Source organism: Haliotis cracherodii, unplaced genomic scaffold, assembly GCF_022045235.1.
Source record: "Haliotis cracherodii isolate W230 unplaced genomic scaffold, xgHalCrac1.p SCAF_22, whole genome shotgun sequence".
Lineage (NCBI taxonomy): Eukaryota > Metazoa > Mollusca > Gastropoda > Lepetellida > Haliotidae > Haliotis > Haliotis cracherodii.
The window spans coordinates 8,397,232-8,423,986 of NW_027266278.1; the positions used below are offsets into that span (position 1 = coordinate 8,397,232).

Below are 26,755 nucleotides of genomic sequence, written 5' to 3' on the forward strand. Positions count from 1 at the left end.
CCAGACTCGATATATTCACAGACCGCCATCGTACAGCTGGAATACTGCTGAGTGCTGCGTTAAACAAGAAATGATTGAAAGAACGAACTCTACTGGAACACTAGGCACCGTAAACGGCAATATTATGGATTAATTAACATAAACATGGAATTATATAAATTTTCATTGTACCTCATACGTGGCAGATATGAAGGCTTGTATCAATGTAAGAGTCATTTTCTCATGTTGCATAATGGTTGCATCTCAATTGTGGAGCGTCTATTGAGGCACTGTGGCAGCAAGGTCAACAAGCGCTTCACGTCATCAAACAACTTATTCTTATACACAAGTATCGTCGTGCCAGTTGCTGTAGCTTCAAAAGATACATGTACAAACTCATGGAAACACGTCGTCACACATTAATGTAGGTACACATCCACAAATATACAAACACATGCACTAATGTAAGTTTATAATCATGGAGACACATCGTCACACAATAATGCAGGTACATACTCATGGAGACACGTCGTCACACACTAATGTAGGTACATACTCATGGCGACGCGTCGTCTCACACTAGTGTACGTACATGCTCATGGAGACACGTCGTCATACACTAATGTAGGTACTCATCCATAGATATACAAACTCAGGCACTAATGTAGGTACATACTCATGGAGACGCGTCGTGACACAATAATGCAGGTGCATACTCACGGAGACACGTCGTCACACACTAATGTAGGTACATACTCATGGAGACACGTCGTCACCAACTAATGTAGGTACACACTCATGGAGACACGTCGTCACACACTTATGTAGGTACACACTCGTGGAGACACGTCGTCACACACTAATGTAGGTACACACTCATGGAGACACGTCGTCACCAATTAATGTAGGTACACACTCATGGAGACACGTCGTCACACACTAATGTAGGTCGAACTCATGGAGACACGTCGTCACACACTAATGTAGGTACACACTCATGGAGACACGTCGACACATAATAATGTAGGTACACACTCATGGAGACACGTCGTCACACATTAATGTAGGTACACACTCATGGAGACGCGTCGTCACCAACTAATGTAGGCACACACTCATGGAGACACGTCGTCACACACTTATGTAGGTACACAGTCATGGAGACAAGTCGTCACACAATAATGTAGGTACATACTCATGGAGACACGTCGTCACACAATGATGGGGGTACACACTCATGGAGATACGTCGTCACACACTTATGTAGGTACACAGTCATGGAGACAAGTCGACACACACTAATGTAGGTACACAGTCATGGAAACAAGTCGTCACACACTTATGTAGGTACATACTCATGGAGACACGTCGTCACACAATGATGGGGGTACACACTCATGGAGACACGTCGTCACACACTGATGGAGTTACAGATCCATAGATTTACAATTTCATGCACTAATGTAGGTACTACCCTAATATATAGATACTGATTCACTAATGTAACAGACAATTGTTCATTAATATCAGAACACAGTCTATCTTGAGCTAATGTTGCCAATCACCTATGGTACTCATCGTTGCAGCATTAAAAACAAACATGAACTCGAATAGGTCTTTTATATTTATTTTTAGAATCCAACAAAGCTCAATATATTATTATTTCACAGGTAATACTGGTAATTGCATACATTTCCCTGAATAGATTTAAGCGGAATAACTTTCCCCCGAATCCGAAATATAGTTAACATCATGATCAATCTGTTCCCGTTAATCTTACTATCACAATTATCACTGATATGTAATAACGTTTGCATTCTGTAGATCGAATCATTTTGATAATGCCGCATCAATGGAAATGTTAAAAATCATCTTTGAAATTGTCCACATGTTTATTATATTCGTCACAATGCACGTTTAAGTAACTCCTTCTGACCAAATACATGCCCGTGAGATATTCTTTTGACACAGCTACCCCTATACCCAATCCTCCGATGCCTATAAAATAAATCAAGAAAAAAAAATTCATTGGGTACCCGAAATGAATACAATTCGTAACCTAGTAGGACATAACTATTGTCGTCACTGATATGAACCGTTAAATTAACAAGCTGGGTGATACAGACCAGCGATGGTTGGGAAGCTGATTCAACACTATTTCATTCAACACTATTTCGCCGGAAGGGTTGAAATTCACTATTTACTATTGTCTTTCCATCGCAATTTCTAGCTGCAAGGTACCAAAGGTTTTGCTTTCTTTTAACAGTTTCTAAAGGAAAATCAGACCAGCCAGGACTCCAAGACCTGACAGGTAAATGTTTTGGCAATGGAGTGGTAACCGAAGCAACTGAATGAGGTCTTAGCTAAACATTTACGGGAACAAATCTTGGTATTGCGAATAAAGAATCCGTGACGGAAAAGTCCTTTGTACATCATCCATCGACCTCCTTGCACTTTACAGCCTTGAAATAGAAATCAGAGTTGAAACAGTCATCAGTATACATGTATATTGCATATAGCACAAGATGATATAGAACACAATTAGCATGTAGAAACAAAGGAGGATTACATCATCTTGGTGAGTGAGTGAGGTTATCACTGCTTCAACATTTGTTTAGTTATATCATGACGTGGCAGCTAGGTAGGCCCGATTTGACGCAGGTCTTAGACGTGTATCACTTTATTAAAACACTCAAGCAGGATATGACACTGTCAAACCTAGAGTGAGTGAGTGAATATATTTTTACAACGCTTTTAGAAATACTCCAGCAATGTCACGGCGGGGGACTCCAGACATGGCTTCACACATTGTACCCATGTGGGGAATTGAACCCGGGTCCACGGCTTGACGAGCGAACGCTTTGACCGCTAGGCTACCCCCTACACACCGTCAAACTAAGAAATATGGAATGTGAGCCCATTTCTGGAGGAAAATATGAGGAGATACAGGCGCCGTATATTGTTCTCACAAATTTAACTGTGGTTATCTCATGGATATGGCAGGTACGACCGCTTATAAAACTGTGGATCATTGATAAGGAAACAAAACATAATAACTTGTAAAACCTCAGTTGTAGTAACGAGATGTCATTGTGTATCAGTTTTGACTTACGCTCGATACGGGTGTTGTCAGCAGGGTTGAAACGTAATCTCCCCGAACATTTGCATCTTCCCTTGTCGCACTTAAGATTGCCTGGACAGCCGCCGTCCTTGCACCTTCTTTTTAGCATTTTTACCGGTTTACCTGTGTTTATTCAAGATTTATTCAGCATATGTAAATACCAAACAGAATAGGAGTGATGGAGCGATGATGTTTAAATATAAGTAGCAATATTTCACCTGAAAGCAGGAGCCAGACAGCAGGAGCCAGACAGCAGGAGCCAGACAGCAGAACCAGACAGCAGGAGCCAGAAAACAGAACCAGACAACAGGAGCTAGACAGCAGGAGCCAGACAGCAGGAGCCAGACAGCAGAACCAGACAGCAGGAGCCAGAAAACAGAAGCCAGACAGCAGAACCAGACAGCAGGAGCCAAAAAACAGAACCAGACAACAGGAGCTAGACAGCAGGAGCCAGACAGCAGGAGCCAGACAGCAGAACCAGACAGCAGGAGCCAGAAAACAGAACCAGACAACAGGAGCTAGACAGCAGGAGCCAGAAAGCAGGAGCCAGACAGCAGAACCAGACAGCAGGAGCCAGAGAGCAGGAGCCAGAAAACAGAACCAGACAACAGGAGCTAGACAGCAGGAGCCAGACAGCAGAACCAGACAGCAGGAGCCAGAGAGCAGGAGCCAGAAAGCAGGAGCCAGACAGCAGGAGCCAGAAAACAGGAGCCAGAAAACAGAGCCAGAAAACAGGAGCCAGAAAGCAGGAGCCAGACAGCAGAACAAAACAACAGGAGCCGACAGCAGGAGCCAGAAAGCAGGAGCCAGAAAACAGAACCAGACAACAGGAGCCAGAAAGCAGGAGCCACACAGCAGGAGCCAGACAGCAGGAACCAGACAGAAGAGCCACACAGCAGGAGCCAGACAGTAGGAGCCAGAAAGCAGGAGCTAGACAGCAGGAGCCAGAAAGCAGAAGCCAGACAGCAGAACCAGACAGCAGTAGCTAGAGAGCAGGAGCCAGAAAACAGAACCAGACAACAGGAGCTAGACAGCAGGAGCCAGAAAGCAGGAGCCAGACAGCAGAACCAGACAGCAGGAGCCAGAGAGCAGGAGCCAGAAAGCAGGAGCCGGACAGCAGGAGCCAGAAAACAGGAGCAAGAAAACAGAACCAGACAGCAGGAGCCAGAAAACAGGAGCCAGAGAGCAGGAGCCAGACAGCAGAACAAGACAACAGGAGCCGACAGCAGGAGCCAGAAAGCAGGAGCCAGAAAACAGGAGCCAGAAAGCAGGAGCCACACAGCAGGAGCCAGACAGCAGGAACCAGACAGAAGAGCCACACAGCAGGAGCCAGAAAGCAGGAGCCAGACAGCAGGAGCCAGACAACAGGAGCCAGAAAGCAGGAGCCAGAAAACAGGAGCCAGACAGCAGAACCAGACAACAGGAGCCAGAAAGCAGGAGCCAGAAAACAGGAGCCGACAGCAGTAGCCAGAAAGCAGGAGCCATACAACAGGAGGCAGACAGCAGGAGCCAGGCAGCAGAAACCAGACAGAAGAGCCAGAAAGCAGGAGCCGAAAGCAGGAGCCAGAAAGCAGGAGCCAGAAAGCAGGAGCCAGACAGCAGAACCAGACAACAGGAGCCAGAAAGCAGGAGCCAGAAAACAGGAGCCGACAGCAGTAGCCAGAAAGCATCAGCCAGAAAGCAGAAGCCACACAGCAGGAGGCAGACAGCAGGAGCCAGGCAGCAGGAACCATACAGCAGGAGCCAGACAGCAGGAGGCAGACAGCAGGAGCCAGGAAGCAGGAACCAGACAGAAGAGCCAGAAAGCAGGAGCCGACAGCAGGAGCCAGAAAGCAGGAGCCAGAAAACAGGAGCCAGACAGCAGAATCAGACAACAGGAGCCAGAAAGCAGGAGTCAGAAAACAGGAGCTAGACAGCAGGAGCCAGAAAGCATGAGCCAGAAAGCAGGAGGCACACAGCAGGAGCCGCACAGCAGGAGCCAGAAAGCAGGAGCCACACAGCAGGAGCCACACAGCAGGAGCCAGAAAGCAGGAGCCAGAAAGCAGGAGCCAGACAGCAGGAGGCAGACAGTAGAAGCCAGACAGCAGGAGCCAGGCAGCAGGAACCAGACAGAAGAGCCAGAAAGCAGGTGCCGACAGCAGGAGCCAGAAAACAGAACCAGAAAGCAGGAGCCAGATAGCAGGAGCCACACAGCAGGAGCCACACAGCAGGAGCCAGACAGCACGAGCCAGAAAGTAGAGGTGCAACTACCGAGACACATAAATCCCCCCCCCCCCCCAACTAACTTTCTCATTTATTAATGTGTGTGAGTAAACTAATTAATCCTGACTTTCTCCAGTGCATCAAATCATCAAAAACGCCATTCTCCTGGCTGAGACTAAATTGGATGACTATGACGCCTCAGATATAATGAACTACACAGCCAACACTAAGAACAGATCAACTGACACAAGATCAGGAGGATTAGCAATCCTAGTGGAGAATACTATCAACATGTATGTCTCACACAGCCCATTTAACAGTGACTGTTTACTTCTAGTCAAGATACCATCTGAGATACTGCTATCTGAGTATGGTTTAGTACTTGGTGTTGCATACAACCCTCCTGAGGGATCACCCTACCATAACCATGTGTGTTTTCATGATATTGGAGCTGAGATATGTAGGTATGATTCTGATTTTGATGTTCTATGTTACGAGATTATAATGCCAGGACAAGCAGATGTGTGACTTTACTTCTATAGAAAGATTTGTTTGATGTTTAACGCCGCACTCAGCAATATCCCAGCTATATGACGGCTGTCTGTAAAATCGAATTTGGACCAGACAGTCCAGTGATTGATGTCATGGGCATCGATACACGCAATTGAGATCGATGACATGCATCAACCAAGTCAGCGAGCCTGACCAACCGATCCCGTTAGTCGCCTCTTACGACAAACATAGTCGCCTTTTACAGCAAGCATGGGTTGCTGAAGACCTATTCCACCCCGGAATCTTCACAGGTCTCTTTTTTACTTTGGAGATGAATTCTAGTATAACTTCAATTGTAAATATTTCAATGAACAAAGTGATATGAACATCACAAGACACTATTCCGAAAGACCAAATATGTTACAACTCATAAGATATCTGTCCAAAAGCAACTATGTAAATTTATAAAAATTATATTGTTTTGATTTGTTGTTTTACGCCGCACTCAGTAATATTCCAGCTATATGACGGCGGTCTGTAAATAATCGCGCCTGGACCAGACAATCCAGTGATTGACATCATGAGCAAAAGTGAAGACGTTAAAGATGTAATTTCACTAAATGAAGAAACATTAAGTAACCGAGTATGAACACAATATTCGAATTTATCAAATACCGCTGAAGGATTTGTAGCCATGTTTGTCTACAACAACCTAAGCATTTAGGAATGTTAGTGTATTGAGAAAAAAGGCATTGAAACGTTGTATGAAGCTTGAAAGTAGTTCTTCCTAGGCGACCTCTTTTGCACATTTACTGGATCCTGATACCAAGTCTAGGATTGGCTTATAGCGCCGATAGTACTATCCATCAAATAAACTAATTTCTTAGTAGAAATGTGTAGAATGTAACACAGATGGAGGTTTTGTCCTACCTGGAGAGACAGTAGCTGCCTTGGATGCCGCGTCGGGGTTATCGTAATCTGTGTATGATGGCAATTATTGAACAATATGCTTGGAAGACGAAGTCGATATTTTCAATTTGAGCCAGGACATTGTGAACATGTACAGATGTATAAAATTCATATTACATGGAACACTTCCAGAAAGTTAAAGCACTAATGCCACGCCAATGAAAAATGTACAAAATGCGTAAATGATTAGTTTATGTCATCTTATCTCAATACAAATTAAACTACATTATGAAATGCCACACATAAATCGCAATTTGAAAAATGTAATTTCAAGCCCAAATATCTAAATACTAATGATGATTTCCCATCGAATTGATAAATGACTTGCTGACAATGTAAAGTTATAATTATCAATGTAATCATTTTGATTCACAATGATCACTCTATAAATTTCCATTTACACCCCTTAGTTAATTCGTTATATTCCAACATGTATTACCATGGACACAGACGGCACAACCCATACGATTTTCGAGACATCGGTCGGTAGAAACGCAGATCTTCATTGAGCAAGCACCTGTTGAAGGCTATGCAAAAGTCAAATAGTATAAGTGCAATGTTTTATTTCAGTCAACACACAATTCAAATGTTTTTGCAGCATTATTTACAAACCTACAAATGAATATAATTATCCTGAAATCACTTTTACTAAATATTATACTTGTTTTTTGTTGTTGTTTAACGCCACGCTCAGCAATATTCCAGCTATATGATGTTGGTCTGTAAATAATCGTGTCTGGACCACACAATCCTGTAAGTCGCCTCTAAACACAAAGCATAGTTGCCTTTTATGGCAAGCATGGGTTGCTGAAGACCTATTCTGCCCCGGATCATTACGGGTCACTAAATATTATATGAAACCTTACATCAAATGTAGCACCATAAGCATTTCTCATTGCAAGCATATAAAAATAAACAATATAACATACCATCTGATCTGTACCTTTTCGAAAAACAATGTAACCCTCCGTCTCCTGTCGTTCCAAGGAACTAGTCAGCTGTCGGCATGTCAGAGTTTTAATGCCGTATGCAACAGCCTGACAGGAGCCACTTTCCATGCACTTGACTTTGCACAAGTTGATACCAATAGGATGGTTCAATGTTTGTATGCAGGAAACACATACAAGGAACTGAGACACTAGGAATGGTAGAAACATCTTCTGAGGCACCCGTTGCTTCCACATGGACAGATGCACACTCCGGTCTGAACACTACGGTTTGTTTGTAAATGCTACATCGTCACGTCAGTCATTATATTGATCTAGTATGGTTTCTCGCCATTTAAGAGTAAAACGATCGTGTCTGTATTGATGTCTTTATATACAAACTATACTGAGTCAAATTAAAAACTTCACATTTTTAAAAGTAATCCCATTTATGATATACAACGGACAAATGTAACAGAGAAGGTAATTTTTAATCATTATGTCCAAAGAAGGATTTTAATTAACGGTGGTAACCATAACTTGTTCCAAGCACCTACGGTATTCGGTAATAATTATCAACAGTTTAAATCATAAGTCCCAAGCACGAGAATCTGATGGCACACAAATTCAGTAGCGTGTATGGCGACCATTTGCGTTGACAACTGCCACACAACGCCTCCGCATGGACCTTGTGATGCTTTGGAAGACGACGCCATTGTTGCTGCAAAATGGTGCCAAGTTCTTGCAAATTCTGTGGTTGGTTCTGGAGAGTGCGCAGACTTCTGCCAAGAGCATCCCAGAAGTGTTCGATGGGATTGAGGTCGGGAGACCTTGATGGCCAGTCCATGACGTTGACTCCCGCATTCTGAAGGAAATTCCTTGTCAAAATTGCTGTGTGGGGTCTGGCATTGTCGTGTTTGAAGATCAAACCGGGTCCATGTGCTGCCATAAAAGGCAGAAAATCTGGTGCCAGTACCTGGTCGCAGTAAGCAGCAGCGTTGAAGTTGCCACGGATGACAAGAAGCCTGGAACGTGCATTGCCACAGGAAGCACCCCACACCATGACACTTCCGCCTCGAAATCTGTCAACTTCCTGTACACAACACTGGGCGCAACGTTCATGACGGCGCCTCCACACCCTCGCCCTACCATCAGCAAATCCAAGATTAAATCGGGATTCATCACTGAAGACGACTTGATTCCAATTCCTCTGAGTCCATCGTAAGTGTCGCTGTGCCCACAATTGACGTTGACGCCTGTGTAATTGAGTCAGAATCGGCCCGCAGTATCTCCGTCGTGCTTGAAGGTGAGCAGTTCTCAGACGGTTTCGAACAGTTTGCGCACTCAGTCTACCCCTAAACAGTTCATTTCTGGTTGATGTAGCCGTCAAAAATCGGTTACGGAGGTGACGTAAGACAATCAGACGATCCTCTGCATGTGACGTCACACGTCGTCGACCTGGCCAAGGGCGATCAGCGGTGGTACCCGTTTGCTGTAGACGCGTCTGTAAATCATAAACAGTCAGTCGACTACAACCCATCCTCCTTGCGACTTCAGGTACGGACGTTCCCGTCTGCAACATGCCGATGGCACGTTCACGTTGCACATTTGAAAGGCGTGGCATGACAAATGGCCGTCAAGACTTTTGTTTTCTTGTGTTTTTCATTTTTTGTTAATGACTGCTGACAAGTATGGCTGAAAACACGTGCGGTATTATGGCCACGTGACCAGTTGCACGTGAAAAACCACTTTTGCCACTTTAGTGCTGTGCACATGATTTTGATCGATTCACCTGCACAAAAACGGGTGTTATCTGAGGACACTACGTAGCCATTTCTCTTTAAATACACAATAAGGGCCAACAATGATAACTGGTCAAAATGTTAAAATTTTAGGATTGTGAAGTTTTAATTTGGTTCAGTATATTACACATTATTAATTTGAATTTTTATGTATTTTTGTTGGCAGTTCAACTCCTCTGGCGACTGTTTCTTTGTTTGTTTTTTAATGCCGCACTCAGCAATATTCCAGCCATATGACGGCGGTCTGTAAATAATCGAGTCTGGACCAGACAATCCAGTGATTGACATCATGAGCATTGATCCATGTAATTGGGATCGATGCCATGCATCAACAAAGTCGTCGAGCCTGTCCACCCGATCCCGTTAGTCGTCTCTTATGACAAGCATAGTTCGCTGAAGACCTATTCTACCCCGGATCTGCGAGCAAGATGCTTCGAACTTCGGGAACATGGGAAACATGCTGTTTAATTGCCAACATTCTTTAAATCCGGATCTATTAGACAAGTCCGGCAAAATGAGTTTTTTGAGATTGCAAAAAAATGATGGCTTAGACGAAATGTTTTTGTGGTCACCTTTCCATGTTTTCCTTGGACTCCTTGACTATCATGCAACCGTCATGTAGCTGGAATATAGCTGATGGCGGCGTTAAACAACAAACACGCACACGCACACGCACACGCACACGCACACGTACACACACACACACACATGACCGTACAAACAGAGTACATTATGCCACCGCCATATGGCTGGAATATTGGTGAGTGCGGCGTTAGACAACAAACCGTGGTATATGGCATGAATGTTGCTCAGTGTAGCGTAAAACAACAAAAACAACAACACAGAGTACATCTTTCTGTCATGCTTTTAATTAGAGTGTATTACAATGGGAATCGGGAGGTCAGTCCCTGCGATTTGGGACTCGTGAAGATCCGGGGTAAAATAGGTCATCAGCAATCCATGCTTGCCGTCAAAGGGGACTATGCTTATCGTGAGAGGCGACTAAAGGGATCAGGCTCGCTGACTTGGTTGATGCATGTCATCTATCCCAATTGCGTACATCGAAGCTCATTACATCAATCACTGGAGTGTCTGGTCCAGACCCGATTGTTTACAGACCGCCGTCATATAGCTGGAATATTGCTGAGTGCGGCGTAAAACAACCAACCAACTAACCAACGAAACAGAAATAATTCGTTTCAGCATGATCAGAATAACTTGGATGTGAGACGAAAGGTCAGACTGGTCCCTCCGTTTTATGTTTTGGTTTGTTGTTTTACGCCGCACTCAGCAATATTGCAACAATGTGACGGCGGTCTGTAAATAATCCAGTCTGGAGCAGACAATCCAGTGATTTACATCATATTGGGAATGCGTCGTCTACAACTATTGGCCTGCTTCAACTGGTAGAACTCATCGAAACGTAGCCTATATACTAGAAGACCATCCTGTAGGTCCCGTGACCAAATCATGGAAACAAAGGTTTGAAAGTGTTTTTGAGTTTCCTCATGTATACTGAACAATTTTGACTTGGGCTGCCCGGTTGAAAATCCCGGGCATTTTGGGGAACGGTCAACAAAGGTAAAACAGGGGTCAAAATACAAAATTGTGTCAATATGCATATCAAATTTCTCGTCCAATGATAAGGAACCTAGAAATATATAGTTTGTTATACTTCCGACCTTAAATGGGGGAGCTATGGCCAAAAACGTTGAAAGGTCAACACACTTTTTGCAGTCGGTGACATTCACAAACACAGTTAACATTGTCCGATAGTCATGATTTTAGTGTCTAATAAAATGTTTTCTGACATGACAAATTCAACCAAGCAACTTTTAAAAGTAAAAAGGGTTACCATGACCTTGAAAATCGAAAATGGTGGAATTGGCTGCACGAAGAATTGTCGTGCTTCAGCAAAGTCATTGGAAACAGGATCCTTGGCCAATAACGCATGGTATTAGCAATAAGTATTATTATTTGTGCGATATATGATAATGGACAAAATGTTTTGAAAAGCTGTTATTGTTTCCTATCAAGGAGGCAGATCATATATGATACAGTCAGAAGCATTAGAACATTACGGTGATGGCATCTGTATCCGAGGAAGTGTTGAATATTACATGTTTATTATCATTATTGACGACAATTACTCGACAATTCAGGTTTAATGTTGGAAACACTGAAACGCGTGATTGAATAGTGTTTAATTATGGTGGATATATATTAATATAGCAAAAATTGGTATATAAAGAGATCAAGTTGCAAATGTCAATGTGTTTATGAATATTGGCAGCTAAATGTACTTTAGGTACATATTAAGTACTGAATTAAGCTTTTGCGAATGAATGCAAGTCGATACCCCGTACAGCGTTATGTTCTGCTTTAAGTATTAGATGAGAATTGAAAATTCAATTGGGCATCGTATGTGAGACTAATGTTAATTTATAGCGGTTTTGCGTAGGTGTGGCTATTCCAAGATGTTGGTGATAAGAACATGTTTTGTCTGCATTTAGAAGACGTTAAATATATATATTTCCAATCATGGTACCACAGTTTGGAGTCGTCTACGTTTTAGAGCATTATGTTGATATAAAATCTCTTCGAATCACACATAACAGTACTCAACAACAAACGATTAGTTAGTGCAATGTGGACATTTCGTATATCTCTTTCGAGTCAACATTATTTGTAACATATCATTGTTAAATATATCTCATACAGAATCTATATGTATAGAATGTGACCTTCATGTAGTAGGGGACAAATACCATGCATGTTTTATATGTAAGAAATATATTCACTTGAGAAATAACTTTTTTACCTTCTGTGATATTAATGTACTATGCTTGATAGCTTTGTAGCCTTATGTAGCCTTAAGTGCGGACGATCCACCGCAAGATATGAGAGTTTCAAGTTCCTTTAGAACCATAACCAAATCCGTAAAAATAAAAAATCCTCGAATATATTGTCCGCTAGAAAATTTACCGACTCTTATCAGTGTCTGAAGGCTAATAATGACGTATGGAAAAGGTAATAAACTTGCATTAGAGCTGAAGAAAGTGATTTGCCATCAGAAGTGGATCAATGCCTGGTTGTACCTTGAGTACAGTGGTTTTGGCTGGTACATAGTGAAAGACATTTATTGGAAGTGATGTGATGTTTGTGGCATGCTATCATCGTCAATTTTTATGACAATTTGCGTATTACAATTTACGTCAAATTGTATTACAATTTACGTTGTTATTACAATTTACGACAAAATTATTACAATTTGCTGCAAGTATTACAATTTACCTTTTTATTACAATTTACGTCGTAACGGCAGTTAATGTTCAATCACTGTAACACAAAATGTGTTTTGGTTTCTTTTCATATTTTAGTTATTAAAGCAGTTTTTGTAATAACGTAGAAATAACTATGGACCATGTAAAATTTATTTCTTATTTCCATCGATCTCATTCAACATCTATGCTTTGTAATCAACACATCTTGTGAAGGCAGCAACGCAACAAAAAGAACCAAAGGAGTTGAATTAATACAAACGCAAGTGCAGTTAGAGGCCAATCAACTACCTTGAGTTGTATACTATTCGACCTCCGTCAAAACCATTGAAAAAAAGGCGTAGAAAGACCAAACCGAAAGTGTCATTATGTCCTTGTGTAAGCAACTAAAGTATTTGTCCTGAAGGAGGAAAATAATGTTAAAAACTTTTTATTTCATCTCATTAAAGTAGTATAGTTTGCTGACACTTATGATACTATTATATATAATTGACAGCAAAGCTAATTTACGCTACAGTTGCACCTAAGGTTGAATTACATTAACAACACTTAAACATTTCTGTATAATACATGCATGTGTAAGTTACTTGCACTATACTTGATGACCCGTGAAGATCCGAGGTAGAATAGATCTCCAGCATTCCATGCTTGCCGCAAAAGGTGACGGAGCTTATCGTAAGAGGCGATCGTGTGGTCAGGCTCGCTGACTTGGTTGATGCATGTCATCGTATCAAGGCCCGTGAAGATCCGGTGTAAAATAGGTCTTCAGCATACCATGCTTGCTGTAAAAGGCGACTATGCTTGTCGTCAGAGGTGGCTAACGGGATCTGGTGGTCAGGCTCGCTGTCTTGGTTGATGCATGTCATCGATCCCAATTGCGTGGACCGATGCTCATGTTGTTAATCACTGGATTGTCTGGTCCAGACTTTATTATCTACAGACCGCCGTCATATAGCTATAATGTTGATGAGTGCGGCGATAAACACCAAACAAACAAATACTATAATTGGTATAATTTTAACACTGTTTTGATTCAGATTGGAGTATCGAAGAGTCGCATTCGCACTTTTTGTTGTCACGAAATGCATGCTTCACCATGACCGAGTGTGTTCATTTTTCATAATAATTTGTTAAAGTGTGCGTGATCGGCTCGTAGTAAGCATACTGTGGCTTGGTTGGGTATTCATGTTAAACAGCGGACTGTTATCTCATTTGGCTAGTACTGTAAAATGGGGATTTGTCCGGACTGGTACAAGCAGCGTGCATGTACGCCTCTGTATTAGAGCAATACTGTTGGACACAACATTAAAACCCGACACAACATTAAAACCCCATTTCAACTGACATCACCTGTAAAATATAGTCAATAACTAAATGTCTGTTTAAAATGTTCACTAAAATGTACCTCTTTCAGTGTCTGGAAGTGTTGTATTGAGCCCACATGGTACACAGAAAACAGGTTTTCTAATACAGCAACACATGGGTAATGTGGCAGATGTCCATGGCATGTCATTGGTTATGTGTATCACGGGCAATGGGTAGCCTAGTAGGTAAATCATTCGCTGGTTTAGGCCAGGTTTCGATTCCCCAAATCGGGTACAAAGTGCCGATCCGGGGTAGAATAAGTCTACACGCAGATACGTGATAGAACATGTCTTCAGCAACCCATGCTTGCCGAAAAAGGCGACTATTCTTGTCGTAAGAGGCGACTAACGGGATCGGGTGGTCAGGCTCGCTGACTTGGTTGATGCATGTCTGTGCATCGATGCCCATAAAGTCAATCACTGGACTGCCTGGTCCTGACTCGTTTTTACAGACCGCCGTCATATAGCTAGAATAAACAAACGTCATTGGATATTATCGTCTTGGATCAGAGTTAAGCACTGACCCTAGATTGACCAAAACAAATTTCATTTATAAGTTTCAATGCCTTCCAAATCTCGAATTTCAACATGACCATTTCAACTTCTTGTTAAAAAAAGTGGGTGAGTTAGTTACACATATGCAGTATTTCAGGGATATTATGACTAAAACATGTCATATTTTGCAATTAAAGTAATAAGGACAGTTCAAAACTGTAACATATGAACGATTGTCTTTTAAAAAAAAGTCGGAGAGCACTGAAAAGATTTATCTGTAAACACGACGTTACGAGTGGGTAGGTAGTTGAGTGAGTGAGTGAGGGGATGGTTGAGTGAGTAGCGATCACGTGAGTTTAACGCCGCTTTAAACAGTGTTTCAGTCATATCACAGTGTGTCAGTTTGATGAGGTTGAGGGAGGCAACCAAAATTAATGCAGGTCTTAGACGGTTTTCCACTGGTGCAACTCACGAACCTGCGCTGGTGCTGAGAAACCTAGAAACCTAGAAACGTAACCAGGACGAATCTGGGATTCAATCAGTGTTGCTGGGATGTCTTAGGGTCGCAACTCCATGCATCGAATTAGACAACCTTAAACGACCAATTCCCCCATGACCCTGTTTGGAAATAGAAGCTAAAGATGTCCCAGTTAATTGACAGTGTTGATCCCTGGTGTTTGATATAATGTGTGGACATTCAATTTTGTCTCCATTAAATATCAAATCTCAATAATATCGTTTTTCTCCATTAAATATCAAATCCCGATAATATATCACTCGAATATAGTTCAAACCAGCATTTAACCCATCGCACTGATACACTCGCTGTGTTGGCTATCTTAGCAAACTTAAACAACGGATAAACAAGGTCACATATCAGGAACTACTTTCAAGCTCTAAAAACCAATGAAGCTTGTTCAATAAACTAGTGACGTATGTTTCCAACAAAAGTTTAGAAATAGGATCTGTATGCATGTTTCTGAAGCTGTTCATGACTGCAAATCACTTCACACAATTTCATCTATTGGGCTGTTCACCGAAACATATTCACATGCCGTTTGGAAAGTTACTTCACTGAGCAAAATTACATGTAAAACGGTCCGTGAAGATTCCGGGATAGAATAGATCTTCAGCAACCCATGCTTACCGTAAAAGGTGACCATGCTTGTTGTAAAAGGCGACTAACGGCTCTTTGACTTGATTGATGTATGTCATCCATCCCAATAGCGTGGATCGATGATCATGATATCAATCACTGGATTGTCTGCTTCAGACTCGATTATCTACAGGCCGCCCTCATATAGCTGGAATATTGCTGAGTGCGCCGTTAAACAACAAACCAGACCAAAACATCTAAAACATCGATTATCTCAAGAATGTCAAAGTCACACATAATTCTATTTGTAAACCTAATATATGAATATTTATGATGTGAAACTCAGATAATACTTAAAATCAGATGATAATTAATATTATAAATTGAAAAGGAAATATCAGCTAGTGCTACATTTTTCAGATTACACACGTCAATGATCGAGTTAATGAGTGAGTTAATATTTACCGTCGTATCGGCAATAGCTCAACCATTAAGTGATACAAACAATACATACATTGAACCACGCTGATCAAACAAGCAGGGACAATGAAGATATGACAACTGTATTAAATATGATAAAAGCAAATAATTTCAACAAATTATCACAATGTATGATACAGACTTTTAAATTTCGATGCCAGATTTTCTGCCTAAACTAGGAATCCCTGGCGATCTCCCCCTTGACAGTTCATCACAGGAGTGACATTTAGGAGGTTCTTCCCCGGCACCTTTAGGAGACATTAAAACCGACTGTGGACAATAAGACACCGTCGGTAAATCATCATGCCTTGACTGACAGGTCAAGCTGACTTGACTAAATTTTTATTTGATAATTTGAGCTGACAACATCTCCAAAGGAGGTCGCGCCACGAGAACTTTGTTGTCAGTCGTTGTCGAGGCTCCTAATCTCTCGGCAAGAGACAGTGAAGTATACTGACGAGCATATGTGATTTCTCTATCTAGAAAACGAATATAATTAGGAAGATCAGAATGTCAAAAATAAAGCCGCCCAAGGTTATTGTTGTGGATATTTGATACATCATGTCGTCTTTTAGTGACATGGAAACCCAAAAGGTTGAACTATCGAGGTTAAATATGTGTGTTATATGGCAGTGTAATATATTGTTAAACAATTATCCTAACTGTTTTACATAGTTTCTGTTCAGATTCCGTAGAAGCTCATTGTATTGTATTTGGACAATGACTAGTTGTCAGGAGTTTATTGCTATTTAATATAAGCAGTGTTGAGGAAGTTATTATATTTAGATATTCGAATTATCTGTAAACCTCCAGAATAGCATGGATTGATGTCAAGCGTTATAGAAACATGTCGAATATTCTGTGATGTTCTTGTGGCACTGGACTGGTCGAGCACCGTGTGGAAAGTGCTGGCAGCTGGTTAGACTGTATAAAAATGAAGCGGGTTCGTGTTTGTCATCTCACATTTCATCTCTCAGTTCAAAACCCGCTTTCGTGTGAAGATCGCTGTTCGGCCCGGTATCCAACCTACGCCTATCAAGGAAGCTTAACCAGTGTTGCGAATACATGTAGTTGAGGCAATTTACATAATCACGACATTGATAAAAAAACAGTTGCACATAAGTGAGTGTTAAACAGCTACATTCACTGTAAGAATGCACATTCGAGGAACATAACCTTTCGTGTTTCACGTCTACCACCTACACATTCTGCTCTCCTCCACATCAGTTACGAACTGTTAACATCACCAATTCTTTAGACAAAACTTAATGTAGTATGAAATCGTTTTTCTAAGTAATATCCTGACCTGTCTCCTTGGCCGTTTACACAGTCTCAGCGATAAGGTAATCCCAAAATATAATACTCACGTAGACACTGTGGGTGAATCAGAATACTCAATTAAAAGGATAGGCCAGCCAAACTGATTAGCAAGATGGTAGAGTAAACCTCTTAATAATTTATTTACCAACACTTACCAACAGCTCATTTAGTTCATTAAGGCCAGTGACCAGTCGGTATCATAATAACCTTTGCATGCTGAGGGACCATGTGTTCTGGCAGCATGTAAACGATTAATGTTTCCTGGTCCAATAGTTCCCGAGGAAGGAATATTCATATGGAAAATATTCCAGTGTTAGTAAGATAGCTGGCTGCGGAATAATATCCTTGACAAAATATTTCTCTGGAAATTTTGTACCTGAGATGTTACTTCGCCTGGAAAGAACATCCAGGGGGAATATATATCCACGCCCATTTTGGGGCAACGTGTGTGCGTCAAGGTCTACAACAACAACTGCCAATGTGATCAGGCTATGGTTTATGACGAATTATGCAGGGAACCTCTACGCATAACTATCTCAAAACGTGTTATTAAATTCTCGCATAACATCGCAGCACTTGTGTGTGATAAGAAACTTTCACAATGATTTATCACATTGTTGAAAGGAATCATGATGTAAGCAATCCCTGGCTAGAATGGATTAAAACTATATTAAATAACTGTGGACTAACTCTCATATTCTATAACTCTTATACTTGTAAAACCACATGGCTGGTTTCAAAGGTAGGCCAGATACTACAGGATCAATTCCTACAAGAATGGAGATGCAATATGGCATTAAGCAGTAAAGGCTACTGTTATCAGTATCTGACAGAAAAAACAAAATTTGAAAGATACCTACTAATGACAAAAAATATGTATATTCCAATCTAAAAATTCAGAACATGTAACCATAATTTACCTATTGAAACCGGCCGTTTGATTTATGTAAAGAAAGAGGATCGTGTATGTGAACTGTGCAACTCTCCTTCAGTCGCAGACGAATTCCATTATCTGTTTAGATGCCAGGCTCTGTCAAAACATAGAAGTGTATACTTACCAACTGCTTACCAAAATAATTGGTCTAATTTATAATACATTCAAGAGCTTATTATCCAGTCAAAACACGAGGTATCTTAAGAACCTATCGAGATTTATTGATGAAATATTTAAAGCAGTAAGAAAACACAAAACAGAAAAGATATAACCTATTCATGCATGACATACTGTCATCTTGTCACATATTAATACTTTGTTTACATGCTTGTACTTTTCTACTCTTTTGTACCACCGACGGTGGTTTGGAGAATAATAAACCTAACTGAGCTAGATCATTGAATTCAGCTTCCATGGTTATGTGAGGGTTATTGACAGAGAATATATTCATATAGCGATTATCAGGACGCATGCGCATGTATTAATCGTTGTGGCAGGCTCGTGTCAGCAGCATTATGAGCAAGTACAAATAATTGTACTCCGAGCTTAAGACGTAGGTGTTGTTTGTGATGAATGAATACACACATGATCTGCAATCAAATAAAGTCTCGTATATGATGACTGCGTACATAAACTGGTAGACTATCAGTTGCAATGTTTGGTATTTGCTACATGTCGAATTTGCTCTCCTTGAGCCTCGCGCGACATCGTTATTACATGTATGTGCTAACGTTGCGATCACTAAATGGTCATTTTTCATTCGGTTTACTAACACACCTTGCAATCATAAGTCCGAAATTATTTTCAAACAAAGCTAGGACAACAGGAGAGCACTGCTTGAGCTTAGCAATGTTTAACTCGAACAACAACTTGTCGCTGGGACCGACCATTTGATAATCTGGTTTGGGCTGGAGTTTAATATCTTGTCAGCTACAGCTTGAAAACCAGGTATTGTTCTAATTAAAACTATGAACCAGAATATTATTTTTAGAATAAAAACTTGTAACAATTGAGTTGTTTTGAGAGAGACAATTGCTTTTTCTTTCAGTATTTCAACATTCTTATTCAACATTTCAACATTCATTATGATTTTTTTCAAGAATTTTTTCGGACAATGTATTATTTTCGATAAAATCCCAACCGTCATTGGAACGTTATGTATGGCGTTAAACAACAAACAAACAAACATGAATTACAACGCTTTTAAATCAACGTGGCATATACATGCCGGAGAAGGCAGTGCATTTGTAAATTCCCTGTATGTTGGGCTGGTAGTGTCATAAATTAATGGTTTTATCGACACAAATCATTGTCAATAGAAGCAGAATAATGTGCCACAAGTGACAATACTGAAATAACTAATTCCCATACACTTCAAATATAGCAACAATATGCCTCATCTTGTCGTGAGTTTGATTGTGTATATATAGCAGTATTGAGGAATGTTTAATGAGGTGCAGCTGCTTGGCGTGATCTACGAATTATTTTGAATTTCACACTTGAAGCTTATTTGATGCTTATTAGTTTGACACATGTTTATATCACATTATTTGTTCGTTCTGGATAATTACGTTGTTGATACACATGTAGTTTTGACCCGTGAAGATCCGGGGTAGAATAGGTCGTCAGCAACCCATTCTTGCTGTAAAAGGCGACTGTGTTTGTCGTGAGAGGCGACTTACGGGATCGGGTGGTCAGGCTCGCTGATTTGGTTGATGCATGTCATCTTATTCAAATTGTGTGGATCGATGCTCATGATGTCAATCACTGGATTGTCTGCTTCAGACTCGATTATTTACAGACCGTCGTCATATAGCTGCAATATTGCTTAGTGCGGCGGTAAACAATAAACAAACACACAAACAAACAAACAAACATGTCGTTTCATTGACCTTTTTTGTACCGTTCAATCTGATTGCGGGAATGACATCTCTAAAACAAGTTATAGTTTAAAATATATTTGACAGATTACCGGAGATTAATGTAAATATAAAACTCCACCACCAGAGAATAGCGATTCTCGATTATCCTATGAAACAGATTCCATGGGAATGAACTGTGCAATTAAGGTGGAGGAACAGGTTCCGCTTATAAAGCCTTAGGACATGTGCATTGGAAAAATGGACAGAATCAATGTACTCTTGGAGGATTATACTAGTTGTAAGAATAATTATGCATTTCACACCTGTTGGCTCGTTGCATCAGTCATTAATCCCATTGCTAACAACTTTATCAGGAAATCAATGCTTGGCGTTATCTAAGGTCGTCCCAGCGCACCACACGTGTCTAGGGAAGTCAGAATGACATTAGACATGTTGAATGTCATTGGCAGGGGCATGTTGGCTTGGCACCAACATGCACGGAAAGATCCAGTGATGATTGACTTGACAACCTTGTTTACACTTTAATACTGCACCGAACGTTCGTTGACAGTTATGGTAAATTGCTGTGTTTGATCTTGATTGTATTTTTGTAGAAATGTTATATCATAGATACAATCTACAGGGCACTGGTTCCTTACAGAACCAGGTATCTTTCCTGAATGATCCCGCTGTTGGCAACATTAGCAAACATAAAGAGTCAAGCATCAGACTACAGCTACAACAACTTCCAAGTTCATGCAGGGTTTTGTTGCTCCTATGGTTATTGTCAGTGACATACCATGAATTTTTGGCAAGCCGTTGTGTATGTTTTACTTGCTCAGATAACGCTATGGAATCAACGTCCGATTACGCTCATGCTTACGGACCCATTACCACAAAGGAACAATGTGTTCACACATTTTGTTTCTACATTCATCGGGTCCCACACATACTTTGAATATTATAATCACATCAACTGTGCATTTTGTGACCCATAAGTGTACCTAAAATATGCCTACCGACAATGACTGAAAAAGAAGTACAATATTTTTGAAAGATATTGGCTTCCGCTGTGATGCTGCCTTCAAATCGGTTGTTTCAATAAGAGGGAGTTATTGTAAATTGATAATCTTTGACTTACCAAGCGCTGTGAGGAGATTGTTAACATTTGTAGATTCTGTACGATACAACTTTCAAGACGGGTACTGTCATGATACTTTCAAGACAGTGCTGTCATGATACATTCAAGACGGGTACTGTCTTGGTTGATGCATCTCATCGATCCCAATTGCGTGGATCGATGCTCATGATATTAATCACTTGTCTGGTGAAGACTCGATTATTTACAGACCGCCGTCATATAGCTGGAATGTTGCGGCGTAAAAAAGCAAACCAACCAACCTTGATACATTCAAGAATCAACGTCCGATTACTCCCATGCTTACAGACCAATTACCACGAAGGAATAATGTCCTCACACATATTGTCTTTAACTTCTTCAGATCTTTTGACCAGGATTAAATGAAATTTTCGTATGTCAAACATATTCATGGCCTGGGTTCAAGACGGGTTCTGTCATGATACATTCAAGATGAATGCTGTCATGGTACGTTCAAGAGACGTGTATTGTCATGATAATTAAAGAATGTGGTGTCATGATACATTCAAGATGAATGCTGTCATGATACGTTGAAGACGAGAACCGTCATGATACATTCAAGATGGTGCTGTCATGATACAATCAAAACGAGTTCTGTCATGATACATTCAAGATGGTTCTGTTATGATACATTCAAGATGGTTCTGTTATGATACATTCAAGACGAGTGCTGTCATGATACATTCAAGGCGGTTCTGTTATGATACCTTCAAGATGAATGCTGTCATTATACATTCAAGACGAGTGCTGTCATGATACATTCAAGGCGGTTCTGTTATGATACCTTCAAGATGAATGCTGTCATTATACATTCAAGACGAATGCTGTCATTATGCATTCAAGACGGTGCTGTCATGATACATTCAAGATGGTGCTGTTATCATACATTCAAGACGTTGCTGACATGATACATTCAAGACGTTGTCGTCATGATACAGTCAAGACGGTGCCGTCTTGATACATTCAACACGAGTGCTGTCATGATACATTCAAGAATGGTGCTTTCATCATGAAACACACAAGCCGGCACTGTCCTGAAATGTAAGGCGGGCTCTATAATGACACAGCAATTAACGGTAGGATGATGGCACTACAGGATGCGGGTTTTGGAGGTAGGTGAAGTGTTCGTGTCAACTGTAGTACAAGTGAAATAGGTCTTCAGCAACCCATGCTGGCCGTAAAAGTTGACTATGCTTGTCGTAAGAGGCGACTAATGGAATCAGGTGGTCAGGCTTGCTGACTTCGTGCATGCATGTCATGTAGCTGGAATGTTGCCGAGTGCGGCGTGAAACAACAAACCAACCATCCCAATTACGTGGATCGATGTTCATGATGCCAATCACTGGATTGTTTGGTCCAGACTCGATTATTTACAGACCGCCGCCATATACCTGGAATCTTGCTGAGTGCGGTGTTAAACAACAACAACAACAACAACAAATAACAAACTGGAATTACCAGCTGACTAACTATTATCATTGCAATGTTGTAAGTACATGGAGATATTAACGGGAGACTTGAGACAAGGGGATTAAGCACAACAATTCTAGAAGCATACGATCTTCTTTTGTATATGAGTATATGATTCAACAAGACAGTCGAACATGTGCCTAGACAGTGTCAGCATGTGCACTCAAGAGACACAATATTTCATATGCTATGCTTATAACCACAACAGTATGATCTCCTTGGTGACGTATTATTGCTGCTTAACGTCAAAGTCCGCATCACTGCAGACAGCATGTAATGTAGTATAACGGGGTTTTTTTATTCTAAATAATGTCTTGGCCCGTCTATTCGGCCATTTACACTCGGTGAGAAGGTAATCCTAGAATATATCCACACTAAATCATTCACAATATAAGAAACAATACTCCCATTAACACCGTGAGGGAATAAACAAAGTCATCTATACTCATAAAACCTCCACCTTTATGGTCAGGGGTGGTTACAGTTAGTTGTAAGGATTAGGTTGATTTTCACACTTTTCCGATTTGTTGAATTACAGTGTATGACCACATGTTTATATCTCACGGTTTGTGCCAATTATGAATTCAATGCATCTGTGTTATTGTTCCTGCACTATTTTCTAAAGGTAGTGTCAACAGCTCGAAATCAATGGCGTCAGTAGTATTGAATACTGAGGACAAAATAATAAGAATTATAGCTATTGTGCAAGTAATACAAAGCAAACAAGTCCTGGGTTTCATTTTTTCAAAAAACTAACAACAGGAAACTAATGATAGTAGAAAAAAAGTTAACGGAACACCATGTCAAAATGAGTTTATTATCCATGCATTGATGTATTGATGCGGAAGTAATCTTTTAGGTCAATGTTTGCCTGTTGAGTTTAACGGCGATTTTGTTGGAGGACCAGTTTCCCAATAAGCTGCGTGTCATTTGTGGGGGACGAACTGGCTATGGATCAATATACCACTTGGAAATTAGGTGTAAGAATTGTGTTGCATTTTACACCTTGCCATTTGTTGCTACAGTCCATAATCTCATCGCCTACAATTTCAGCAGAAAATCAATGCCTGGCGTTATCAAAGGTTGTCCCATAGTACCCCCCATGTCTGGAAGAGTCGGAATTAATGAGCCGGGGCTTTAGTAATGTTGAATGTCATTGGCAGGGGCATGTTGGCTTGGTATCAACATGCACAGAATGAACCAGTGATGATTTAGCTGACACTGATGTTTACTCTGTATCATTTCACCGCAAATTCGTTGTCAGCTACATGATGAATCAGGGGTAAGCCGCAGTTTGTTATATCAATCCTATTTTTCTAGTAACATTAAAAATATATCATATCTGGGGTTTTCTTACTTTGATTGTTTTTTCATCAATTCTTCGTCATGAAAACTGGAGTGTTGACTTTCGCACATTAAGCGTAGATCGGTGGCGATGAGGAAGACTCCAGATATTTAAAACTACATCTATTCTAAATCCAAATGAGCAATGAAAGTATATAAACCCGAATCCTGCTTGACAGAAATTCCATATGAAACACTGTTTACCCGAAACCTGATAATCAATAAAACCACACGAAACGCTGTTAATCAGTATCTTGATATTGAATAAAATCACACGAAACACTCTTAACTAGAAACCTGATAATTAATAAAACCACATGAAACCATGTTTACCATGGAACCTGATAATAAAATCCCATGAAATACTGTAAATCAGGAACCTGATAATCAATAAAACCACTTGAAATCATGTTTACCTAGACTTAATAATCAATAAAGACATGTGAAAATAAGTTGTTCCAGGGACATGCTTGTCATGAGAAACCATATTAACCCATAAACTGTTTGGCAGTAAAATCACATAAAACCCTGCTAAGCCAGTATACTGACTTTATATTATTACATAAACTTTTAACAATGGAAGCAATGAACACGTATTTCTACGGCAATGGCCTCGTTATTCCGGAAATCTGAATACCCTTGGTGTATTTTGATATACAATATTTATGTCTATTACAGCTTCAAGGGAAATAGGTTTATTTGTATCTACAATGTTTATATTGGTGACTGTTTCAAGGAAAGGAGTAATCTTTATGAACACCAGTTTTTAGTCGTGGTCATATGCCCAGAATATGATGAGCACAGATACCACATCTTTTCTTGGTGTGCGATAGAGTGAAGCCGAGCGATGAGAACGTTGACATTTCATGCTGAAGGCTGGGTTCGACTGGCTACATCGGGACATTGTGTGAAGTAGTAGTAAAGTCGGGGGAATAATGCTACAATCTACGTATGACCCATCTAACGCACTTTCACTCTCATTTATAATGTAGGGGTAGATGCCGTTGTATATAGATGAAAACGTAGGTGAATCTGTATAAGTAGATTAAGATAGAGTCGTAGACGTAGATTTATATGTAAGCGTAGAGGTAGGTGTAGATGGAGATATATAAGTAGACTTGGATGTACATGTACATAAAGAAACAGACGCAGAAAAAGTTGCGGTAGACGTAGATTTAGCTAAAGAAGTAGACGTAGATGTTGACACAGATGTACATGTTGATGATAATAATGTAGAAGCAAAAAATGCATTTCACTGGACTCCTTCCACAACTTAAGGTAAGGAAGAGCTCCTTTCTTAAAAACGGTTCCTAACTTAACAGCTTGACTAAATGCTTTCGTGGGTAGATGTAATTAATATTTAACAGAGTTAACACAAACTACTACATGCTTGTTGAAATGTGGCCCAGAGGGATGTCGTTGTACATTTTCGATGTTGATGTCCAATTGTTGATGTTTACGGATTGGTTGTTATTACACAATACAAATGCAAGCTAAATATGGCTCTTTGTGCTGACGTCGAGCCTTATCGCCCTAAGTTCCAAATAGTAATACTAACGCGTCCGCTATATTAAAAGTTGTAATCAAACATGGCTTGAACGTTTCTGATAAAATGCATGTAGATGAATGTGTACACTAAACATGTACGTCGACGTTGATGTAGGAGTATACGTAGACGTAGACGATAAGGTAAATGTAGATGTTGATGTTTAAGCAAATGCACATGTAAATGTAGATGGGAATGTAGGCGCAGGTGTAGACATAGACGACGATTAGAGGTAGAGATTGTATCTGGGGGTAAAAGCCAGTGTAGGTTATCGCGAAGGTCTTTGAACATTCAAGCTTAGTTTAACACATTCCGTATCCCAAAAGATATACATAGTTCATGTTTGAAGAATGTGCATTAAACTTTGAGAACAATTCAAACATAAAAAATAACCCTAAAAATTATTTCCTGACGTACTTCATCACCTGTGCAGCTGACACTATTGTATATGAGGTCGTACTTCCTGAACCATCTAAATGGTTATGTCATGATAAGTTGAAAATTACATTGAAACATTAACCAGTGATAGACCTGAGATATGAATGTTACTTTTACATGTTTTGAACAAACTGTCTTTGTTTGGACTTTAAAACCTTCAGGTAAAACACTTCATTCATCTGCTTATCTGTTTGGGATTCCTCAACAATGCTTACATATAGATCATGCCTATGAACTGTTTAGCAAACTCCTGGCAAAGTTGAAGACGAATGCACGTGTATGAGATTGTAGTGCGAGTTAAACATGACAAGCTGCTCTACAAGCAAGGATGCTTTCAGAGTGGAGCACCGGCAGCCTGACATCAAATGCAAAGTTCCCTCATAAAACACTTCAAGCATTTCTCTCCATCATTCCTATGATACCACACACTAATGGCAATCACGTTGACACTGACATTTAAATGTGGAACGAAATG

General features: G+C 40.5%; 1 protein-coding gene across 1 annotated transcript in view; it reads left to right on the forward strand.

The window, feature by feature from the left end:
* LOC139471462 (trichohyalin-like) overlaps positions 1-26,755 on the forward strand; it is a 70,005-nt gene that overhangs the window by 33,633 nt on the left and 9,617 nt on the right. The window contains exons 3-4 of the mRNA XM_071253823.1: positions 3,329-4,009; positions 4,104-5,334. Of these exons, the coding sequence (XP_071109924.1) occupies positions 3,329-4,009; positions 4,104-5,334 (1,912 nt within the window). The remainder of the gene's footprint in view (positions 1-3,328; positions 4,010-4,103; positions 5,335-26,755) is intronic.